Here is a 10,251-nt window from a genome sequence, read left to right as displayed (position 1 = left end):
AGGTCTATTTGCCCTGGACACTGACACTGACTCCAGCCAGCAGAGCAATGACAGAGCTCCCTTGCCTCACAGCAGACCTATTTCTTCTCTTAAATACCAGTCCTGTTTTAGGTGCTGTAGCCACAATAACAAAGCAGACTGCATCTGAAACAGGGTGTAGAAAATCACTTATTAAGCACCAGCTTAATAATTTTTGCTTACACAACTTATCTTTTTGCTCTCCCCGCCCCCCATCCACCCCTCATTGACAGGTTTGTTTTTTTCTTTTTGCTTCATAAGCAGTTAATTCTTCCCTGGTACAAAATGCATCCAAAACAAAGGCAAAAGACGTGAACATCTTGCTGTGGAAACACTTAAAGTTGTTGCCACTTTGCCTCTTCACTGCCCAGGGCCTGAGAGACTCTTGTTCATGAACTGCCTCTTCACAAAGCAGATCCACCACTGCAAAAGGAAGTACAAAGTCAGAAAATATGCTAAAGTGTTTTCCATGTGATGGATAAAATAGTGACTTTAAAGTATTCAACCTCTGACACATAAAAAGTGTTAAGGCCCCAGTTTTGCACATAGTTTTCCACACTGGTTTCTACTGGAATTTAGGTGAACAAAACAACAGGAATGGACATAATGAATTAATAATTTAGGACTTTGAGTTAAAGTGAGAGATTCTACTTTCTCTTATTTCTCTTATTTTAGTTTTATTATATTTTATTCCAATATAATTATAAACAAGAGATGCATCAGGAAGCTATGCCTTTGAAACTAAATTAGTCTAAATAATTTCAATATTAGACGCAGTCACATTTGCACATGAAACATGTGAACAGTCAGGAGGCAATTCACTCATTGATTAGCTTTTTTGTTTTAATCTGGATATGAGGCCAAACGATCTACTTCAAAGCAGCTCTCAGATCAGAGCTGCCTGGGAAGAGAAACAGCATCTCTTGTGCCTGTGAACTTCCATTTGCAAACCCAGCCAAGTGCAGACATGCAGCACTTTGAAGAGTTGCACCAGACACCCCTTAGTACTGCCCTGCCTTTTCAAGCCACCCAAATTGGCATTCACTGTCATGTCACATTAGATTAAATTTATTGATAATTTGCAGCTGCCATTTCACTGCAAACCCAGTGAGGCTTGGCCAAAGTTGCCACACTTGACCCTCACCCCCATTCAAACATTGCTGAAAACACACCCCAAACCTCACGAGCTCCCCGATGGTCCCTCTGAACTCTCACCTTGCTGGGCTTGTCACTTTGAGGATCAAACACTTTTTCACAGAGGCGAAGGCCGGTCTCTTGCCTCAGCTGCTGCAGGTAGGCCCTCATCACCTCTGAAAGCAGCACAGGGAAACCAGGGTAAACTGGGGAGCACCAAGTCAAACTGGATTTAACAGGGAGGCATCAGATAGCACTGCTTCAGGAGAGAGCTTCACATCTGCAGGTGCTCGCCAGCTGGCTGAGTTGGTTTGCTCAATTTACAGCAATATTTGGGATTTTTATGATATTTTTACCAGTAGAAAGGACCATCCAAACTGTTTTCTTCTCTCAGTCGCCTTTGCTCATTATTGTGGGCTTCCTATTCTGGCTTGGGCTCTATTATTAGGGTTTAACTAGTGATTATCTGATGCAAAAGGTATTCTTAGACCCTATAAATTTGTTCTGTTGGATCCATGGATCCAGGGGAGTCACTGGGCCCTTGAGGTCAGAAAATCCAGCTTGTGCTGCCTTCAGAAGACAGACCACATATTTAGAAAATCCAGTTTTAATGGTAATTTTTCTAATTGCAGTCACAGAAATGCAGCTAATAAAGTATGAGCCCAAGGAAGCCCTCAGAGGTGCTGGATCAGCCTTACCTTCCTCCTGCTTGTTGGCAGGTTTGGCGTAAATGGCATTAAGCGGAAAGCCAGGCTCCCCAGGGATTGGGAAGTTAGTTATTCCTAGTGTGTACATTTCTTTCTCTCCTTGGCCTTTGGAGTTACACTGGAAGAACCAGGCAAACAATGGATTAGCAGTTATAAACAAAAGCTGAGGGAGCATTAGACCCAAATATTTTACCAATCTGTAACACTTAAAAACTCATCAAGAAGAGCAGCACAATGTATCCACAGCCTTGGAGTATCTGTGGTTCTGACAGCTGGGACTGGGGTGAACAGGATTATCTGTGGCAGTGGGAGGAGAATATCAGGAAATCCTTTCCTGAGTACAATCCCCAGAACAGATTCTGTTTCCCTCCTGCACAGAAATTCACTTTCCTTACCTTTTGCAGCTTCTTCAGGCACTCAGAAATGTAGAGGGTTACGTAGATCAGTGTTCTGTCAGCCTTGTTCTGCACAAGAGCAAGCACAGAGCCCAGGCACTCTTAGATTAAGGGACACTTTGTGGAACTGATAAAAGTCTGAAACAGGAATGAGTTCAAGCCATTTTGGTCTGGTTTCCCCATGAGAGAAGGACTTGCAATTCACAACATCTACCCAACTTTAAAGATTAAGTGGAAGGGGAGATTTTGTGATCTAATAGAATTATTTTCTTGAAAATAAATTTATATTCACAGCACCAACCTTCCAAAGAACTACTATATGCACAGTATATTAAAAAAAATTACCTTAATTTCATAATTTTTGAAGAAAACATTAGCTTTGAAGTAGTAGATGGCTTCGTCTATGATATCAGTGTCCTTAGCTAACAAAAAAGAAATACAGAGTTAAACATTGTACTGTTATATCTCATTTGTCATAAGTTTTACTCACTGAAATACATAAATAAGCATTATTGCAAAGGCAATTCAAAAAGCAGAAGTCAGCACTATGCTACAGAGAACATTTCAAACACTGAGGAGCTCAGACTGTGATATTTAAGCTTCCTACTCTTATTAGGAGCTTTAACTTCCTTATTCTCTTTCCCCCGTGCTATCTCACTTCACAAACTGCAGCAATTCAGCAGTTCCTCATTTTTCTACCAGTTGAGTAACTCATCAAAGTTTTAAGAGCATAAAAGGATCAATTTTTGCAGCGCCCGACCCTGAAGTGCTGCCTGTCCCACTCCTCAGCCTCGGGAGCAGCTGAGTGTCCTCAGCCACAGACCAGAGCGAGCTCTCTGTAGCTGAACCCACACTTCCTCTGACACGGAGGGTTCACACCATCACATCCTCCCCAAAAACCTCAACCTGCACAACTTAACTATTTGAGAACTTCTTTCCTCCTCTACAAACTGCAAACCTCTCCATTTCCCACCACTGACTCCTCTTGTCACTCTTGCTCTTGGAGCAACCCATGAGATGAGGAGCTACATCCGGGCAGGTTTTCAGACATTATTATAAACTTACTTTCCCGAGGTGCTGGGCCCTTGAACTGGCTTCTGATGGGTAACAGTGCCATGTTCCCAACTAGCTTGGTGTCCGAGTCCATTAACGTGGAGTGGTAAGCCTAGAACGGGGGAAAGCTGGTTATTGATTCTACTGAAAATAGACATTCCTGTGTCCAATCACATCCCATGCATCTCCACAAACAGGAGTCACAGTCTAGTTCATTATGATGCTCCCAGCAATTTTTCCTTGCACAAACACTGTTTTCTAATAAGGCCCAGAACTTGGTGCCATTCTGGTCAATGCCAGGAGAGCATCATCACTGGCACCACTTGCAGTCATGGTGGTGGGAGACAGGATAAAATCCATATGGCTGATCTGCAGGCACAGTTCATCCCCCCAGCTCCGTAACCCCATCCTGGGGGCCCTGTGTAATTCACTGAAAATTAGTTGGTCTTTTAAAAATAATTTATCTTGTTTCCATGTCTAGCTAATAATAGTAGATAATTATAAATAAAGCCAGGCTTATCACGCTCAAAAATAAAGGCCTTTCTGTGCACTCTAAAACTGGTTTAAGTAAAAAAAAAAAAAAAAAGAAAAAGCTCTCTGCATATAACAGATTCTTCCTGGAAAATCGATTTTCCAGGAAGAATCTGATAAGATTATTTTGGGGCACTTTCCAAATGTTCCCACCGTGCTGTGCCATCCCACTGGGAATCCTTCACCTCCTCCCAGCCCAGGTTTTGTGGGGGGCAGAGGAAGATGTGACTGGGGGAGGGTAGGTGTAAAAAGCAGTTTATTCGAGCCAGGGAAAGGTGGTGTAAACAAAGGCAGAGCAAAGTATTGCTCTGACCACCCTCTGCCCCGCTGGCGCCGGGTCCCACCCTCCCGGCTGCGGGTGGATCCCTGCCAAAGGGAGGAAGAGGAAGAGAAAGAGGGCGCTGGCCTTGCAGCAGCCTCCCCTACGAGCCTTTCCCCGCTCTCCGCAGGGCTCCCCCCAGCTGCGGCCCCTCTTTCCCCCCGGTCAGACCCCGCCGCAGAGCCCCTTTCCCGGCCCGCCGTCGCACCCGCCGCTCACCGGCATCTCGAAGGGCAGGAGGCGGCTCGGCGGGGCCGGGCGGGAGGGGAGCGGGCGAACGTCCAAGAGAGCGAACACAGCGCTCCCTCCGCCTCTGCTGCAGGAAATGAGGCAGCGGCAGAGGCGGTGCGAGCACGGAAGCGGAGCCCTGCACCGCCCTGGGGCACCGCACCAGGAAGGGGTCGCGGGAGGCACTGCTCTGCCCGGGCGCTGGCCACACTGGGAAGGGGCTTTGAAAGCACGCTCTGATGGGGACTTCTTTGCTTTTTTCCATCCTTTGGGTTTTCCCTCCTCTCTCTGCCTTTGCTGTGGCCAGCACTGCAAGTAACCCCTCCTCGGTCACTCCGTGCCACCCTTTTCCAGCCACGCTGACATCCGAGAGGTGAGCTCCAGTCTCGGCGAGGTCAGCATCAGAAGAGCACACTGGGGATGCTTTACTCGTAGCTGGTTTTCTCTCCTGCGCATTTCCAGAGCTCCTGGGGGTCACTTGCACAGGCAGCCGGCTGCACGGGGCACTCAATTCCCCCGGTGCAAGGAAGGACAAAACAGGTCCAAACACTTTGTGTTCAGAGGGATACAATATATTCTGGTGCACACTCCTATTACTATCAAGCCATAACATTCCCTATGAGCCAGCATGCTGAATTTGCCCCCTGGTAAATGATTCATGGCATGAGTCAGGGAATAAAAACAGGGAGGTTTGGAAGGTGAGTCAAAGTAATCCAACTGCAGGGCTGGGCTTTGCCCTTTCAACACACCACGAGTGTGACTTGTCCCAAGGATGTGCCAGTCTGGAGGTGAGTTGTGACCCAAGTTGCCCCAGTGTTTGAGTGGTTTAATTCAGTCAGATAAAGTTCTGTCACACAGGGATTTTTGGGAGCCCTTTTCCACTAAACATGCAGGATTTCCTGCTCTGTTGAACCTCTCTCCCAGTTCTGGCTGTGCCTTGGAAAAAGCAGATCCTTACTTCAAAAATAAGCACCATATCAATAGTGAACCTTTTATTCAAACAGACATAAGAACAACCCTACTCCCGAATGAGAAAAAAATTACACCTTCCAGACTAGAAGCAAGAAACTACAAAGCTCAACTCTGCCAAGCTGCTCTCACACCCCAGGGTTAGGTAAGTGCAGTTGTCTCCAAGTATTCACTCCTTGGTTTGGTTCCCATTAAGGGGAATCCTCGCACTCAGACATCTGCTGACCAAGCTGCTCCTACAAAATGACATCAATTTCACAAGGCCATCACTGAGTTCTGTTTAAGGTAATTTTCCTTCTTTAAGTGTTACAGTGTACATGTTATCGATGAATCAACCACTTAAAGTCATGTGCAAGTTGAACAAAAACCAGCTTTAAGAAGGCTTAAAATCTAGAATCTTCAAAAAAAATATGTAAAACACTCAAGTTCCTTAAGAAGCAGCCCATCCCCTGACCAGCTGCCCCTTTGAAGTTGCCAGTCATCTCTCTCTAATTTAGGTTTAGTTCATGAAATACAACTTTCACCCTTTAGAACAATTCTTTCTCTCATCTAGTAATGAAACCAACTACTCAGTGCTGGAGATAAATATTTGTTACAACATATTTAGACTCAGCTTTGCCTATCTGGCAAATCATTAATTTGTTTCAAGCATTCCTATGCTGAAATATATCTATATGAGGGGAACTTTTATATGTACTAACACTGGCCTATATATTTTATAACCCATACACACACAAGAATAAAAAACTGTTTATTAAAATAGTTTTGACGTCATATAACTCACTCTTTACTATAAATATTAGTTATCTTACAGATAAAACATTAAGTGTGTTTGTGTAGGGGTCAGGTTTTTTTTTTTCATTTTTATTTTTTCCCACATATTTTCCTCCCAGTTTGAACATATTTTTTTTTACTCATCCACACGATCCTGAAAGTATTCATCCACAAGAGCAGATTTATCTTCTTCATATTCCTGCCAAAGAGAAAACAGAAAAATACAAACTTTATATATAGGTCAAAATCGAGATCCAAGTATTCTGCAGTACAGAAGAGTAAAAAAATGAATTTAAAAAGGGAATAAAAGCACTAAACTTGTTCCTTAGGTTTTATGAGCTGAATAATAAAACTAGAGAGGGCTTGGAACAGATTTTAACACAGTCCTCTATGATGTATTTTACACAATAGAATTTATTTCTAATCTCTATCTCATATACAACACGTGGGTTGAACACAGGAATTATCATGGCAGTTTGAGCAGTCAGGCAGGAAAAAAATCTTACTGATCTCAGTGGTCCTTTCTGACATTTGAAGGTTAAAATTCTGTTGATTTTGAAAACCAAAAGCATTAAACACAGCCCTTTGATCAATCTGCATAGGCAAGATGCTATTAAAGAATTCCACTTTTTAAACTGTAAATGAAGATGATCCAGGCATTGTCACCAACAGACTAAAGATGGCCTGCTTTGAACCATACTGAGAAAATAAATTATCAGCAAAGCAAAGAACATATTTCTATTGTGGATCCTTTTTAATTTTTTTCATCTCCTCACCAGAAGCACCTTACCTTTGGCTCTTTAAATTCCAGATCCTCTCCATACTGGATGGTGAAGTCTATGTGCTGCAGGACGATGTTGATACTTTCCTCGTCAGAGCGATCGAAAGGCAGAAATCGAACCATTCCATAGTCATCAATCTGGAGGGAGGAGTCAAAAGAAAATCCAGTAAGTTAACTCTCAGTCACAGCACTCTAAGCCACCTCCTTAAACCACACTTGTCTGCACTGCTAAAATACCACTCAAAGCCACACTGCAAAACAGTGGCAATTCCCCACTCAGAGAGTTCTACACGATAGAAAAAGCCATTTCCCAAAGGATTCACAGAAAATGTATTGGCTACAATCCAAACATCAAGAGTATAGTATCAATAGCATCAAGAATCTTATGCTAATCTGAAAAAATAAAGAGCTGAGTTAAAAGAGGCAAAAAGTGATATTGAATTTAAGGATACCAGTTCAAAAGCAATATACCTACCAATCCACATATAGATTTAGTCAGCTTCTTAAACCTTTTGCTTTTCAATATATTTGTAGAATCTTCAATCATAGAATACATGTCTGGATCTAAGTACCTGGGAGAAACAAAGTCATCATTAACACTCAAAGTCTGTCATTTAGAATGACACAAGAGATGCAAGATGATTATTTACAGAAAAATCCAAAGATCAGTACAAACATGGAGCTGTTCTTTTGACTCTGTAAGCATCCTATTCAGCTGTTTAAAGACTATGTTTAATATAAACCAAATCCATCTTGTCCCATTCCAAAAGAGGATGTTTAAATTGTGAGAAACATTAGACTGAATTTTGAGTGAACTTTGCCTCAATATATCACACTACGAGTAAATAATTTTTTTGAACTTACTTTTCTATTTCCTTCTTGGCTTTCTTGCTCAGTAAATCCATTTTGGTCATGATGTTTATCTGTGGAATCTCTAAAGATATCATTGCACTGAGCGCTGCCAGAATTCCAGAGATAAACTAAAAAGAGAATGAAAAATGATGTATTAAAGTACAGAAAAACACAAACCCAGCACGCAGGACACTCAACCCCAGACCAAATGTAGTAATGAATATATGGAACATGGACACAAAGCGATATGAGGAGTTGGGATATGAGGAGTTTCCTGTTGGAAAAGGGAGGTGTGAAGTATCCCACCTATTTTTGGAGCCTCGGATCTGGATCTGCCACTGGAAAGGGCATTAAGAAAACCCAAACCCTTCTCAGGATTGTTCCTGATAAATGGGGAAAGTGGCCTGCTCACTCTCCAGCTCTGAGAAAGCTCTCATGGAATCACATGAGATTCCAAGAATTTAAATTGGAAGCGACTTCTGGAGGTTACCTGGATCCTCCAACTGCTCAAATAGAGCAGCTTCTAAGTCAGACCAGGCTGCCCAGTCAAGTTTTGACTCCATGAATGTTCACTGCACAACCTCTGTGCCTGCTCCAGTCTGACCACTCTCCCAGTGCTGGTTTTCTTTACATCCAACTGGGATACCCTTTGCTGCAACTCATGTCTGAGGCAGATGAAGACAAATCTCCCTGGGCTTAGCATTTTCTCCTCCAGGCAAACCCAGCTCCCTGAACGGCCCAGACTTTTTGTTCTTTGTCAATATGAACTTTTCCAACAGCTTTCAAATGGTTACCTTAAAAGATTCCACCATAAACTGAGAATCCACAAGAAAGACTCCACAGACACGGAATTCCCACTGCTGGAGCTGCTCCACCAGCTGTTTCATCACTGGCAGGTGCGTGTAGAGCTCGATCTGACCTGGGGCACACTCAGGATATCAATGGGTAGGAATGGGAAGCAACCAGTTTTGCAGTTATATATAAACACAGAATTACACTTAATATAAATAAAAACTGGTAAGAAAAGCATCCTCTTTTAGGCAACTCTGACTGGTGAAGTGGAAAAGAAATAAAAGGGGTATTTTCCCTCCCTTGACCTCCAATTAAGTGTTATTTGCAGTTGCCACAGTGTCCCCACACCACATGTTGTTACCAAACACCAGTGCAGTCACCCAGAGCAGCCCAGGACCAAGGTAACTCCTGAAACATCTGGAAGTGACTCTGACAATTGTTAATAATGCAAAAAACCATGAATTATCACCACCAACTAAACCAAAGCACTGCAAATTTTATACCGTGATATAAAATACAAAACGATACCAAAACACTGACGTGTGTTTACCTGGGCAGTCAAACAATATATAATCATCCTCCACGTGCCCCAGGCTCTCCTCCAGCCAGTTAAAGTTGTTGGCAAAGTACTCCATGCAGAACACCAAACCTCCATTGGGGCCAAACCTCAGGGATTCATCCTCCATCACATCGTCCACCTCTATCAGCTCACGGATGTCTGTGACAACACCAAACACTGGGAATAAACCCTCCAAACAGTCTGGGAGGTCAGAGAGCCAACATTCCTTCACTGCAGCACTGGGTGCCCAGGGATCTCTATTCATGAGCTAGTACATATTCATTACCTTTCCTGAATACACACATATATGCTAAATACTTTCACGGACCGAGCTGGATATGAGTGGGAGTCTTTTGAGGGTCCCTGGTGGCCGTTTGGGGAACATCCCATTCCCCAAATTTTCCTTTCATGGTCCCGGATCCGCTAATGAATCTCTTCTCCTTCAAGGTATCCCAACTATGAGGTCAGGTCAAGATGTACTTTTCCTATCATCTTTGTTTAGACACACTTTGTTCTCAAAACTATGACATATACAGGTAGATGTTAATCACTGGCCCAGGTAAATACAGGGATTAAGAACTACCTGGCACAAGACCCATCAGTCACCGATGTGGGGAGTCAGCACTATTACAAGACTACATTAATCTCTGACATAGGTGCTGAGCACTATCGGGCACAAGACCGGGCATTATTCACTGATACAGGAACCAGATGCTATTTTGAAGTTTGTAACGGGCTCCTCGGCGCTCACCTGCCATCACGGGGTAGCTGAACAGCTCGGCCGCCGGGTCCAGGTTCACCACCTGCACGGCGCGGCCCAGCGCCTCGCAGTGCTGCACCATGGTGGAGCAGTACGTGCTCTGCAAGGCACACACGCCCGTCAGGGGCTGCCCAGGGCCTCCCCCCGCCCGCCGTCCCCCCGCCGCTCCACGCTCACCTTCCCGCTGCCCGCCGGGCCCATCACCAGCTGCGCGTACCGGGGCATGGCGGCAGCGGCGGCGGCACCGGCGGGGAATGGCCGCTGCGGCGCCCCGTAGCTCGGCGGAGCACGTGTCTCGGGCGGGCCCCCCCCCGGTACGGCGGCCTGGTGGGGCCACACCGTACCCGCCCCTCTCGCGAGACGGCGGCGCTGGGGCGGG

General features: G+C 44.5%; 2 protein-coding genes and 1 long non-coding RNA gene across 3 annotated transcripts in view; 1 reads left to right on the top strand and 2 right to left on the bottom strand.

Moving 5' to 3' along the window:
* LOC108496985 overlaps nt 1-5,493 on the top strand; it is a 7,107-nt gene extending 1,614 nt beyond the window's left edge. The window contains exon 3 of the long non-coding RNA XR_001874664.1: nt 5,390-5,493. This is a non-coding gene — a long non-coding RNA (uncharacterized LOC108496985). The remainder of the gene's footprint in view (nt 1-5,389) is intronic.
* ARPC3 (actin related protein 2/3 complex subunit 3) lies at nt 30-4,519 on the bottom strand. Its single transcript, XM_017814215.1, has 7 exons — nt 4,377-4,519; nt 3,320-3,419; nt 2,600-2,676; nt 2,255-2,323; nt 1,851-1,977; nt 1,234-1,328; nt 30-441 (listed from the first exon to the last, which is right to left on the bottom strand). The coding sequence occupies exons 1-7, from the start codon at nt 4,380-4,382 to the stop codon at nt 379-381; spliced, it is 537 nt and encodes a 178-aa protein (XP_017669704.1). The 5' UTR covers nt 4,383-4,519; the 3' UTR covers nt 30-378.
* A 593-nt stretch (nt 5,494-6,086) lies between the features above and the next one.
* GPN3 (GPN-loop GTPase 3) lies at nt 6,087-10,149 on the bottom strand. The gene is made up of 8 exons (XM_017814213.1): nt 10,050-10,149; nt 9,864-9,972; nt 9,104-9,271; nt 8,556-8,680; nt 7,774-7,889; nt 7,385-7,481; nt 6,919-7,047; nt 6,087-6,327 (listed from the first exon to the last, which is right to left on the bottom strand). The coding sequence occupies exons 1-8, from the start codon at nt 10,095-10,097 to the stop codon at nt 6,265-6,267; spliced, it is 855 nt and encodes a 284-aa protein (XP_017669702.1). The 5' UTR covers nt 10,098-10,149; the 3' UTR covers nt 6,087-6,264.
* Nucleotides 10,150-10,251: the final 102 nt, after the last annotated feature.

Source organism: Lepidothrix coronata, unplaced genomic scaffold (genome assembly GCF_001604755.1).
Source record: "Lepidothrix coronata isolate B3197 unplaced genomic scaffold, Lepidothrix_coronata-1.0 Scaffold44, whole genome shotgun sequence".
Classification (NCBI taxonomy): domain Eukaryota; kingdom Metazoa; phylum Chordata; class Aves; order Passeriformes; family Pipridae; genus Lepidothrix; species Lepidothrix coronata.
The sequence above is the reverse complement of the archived record's forward strand: the minus strand, read 5'-3'. Positions and strand labels throughout refer to the sequence as shown.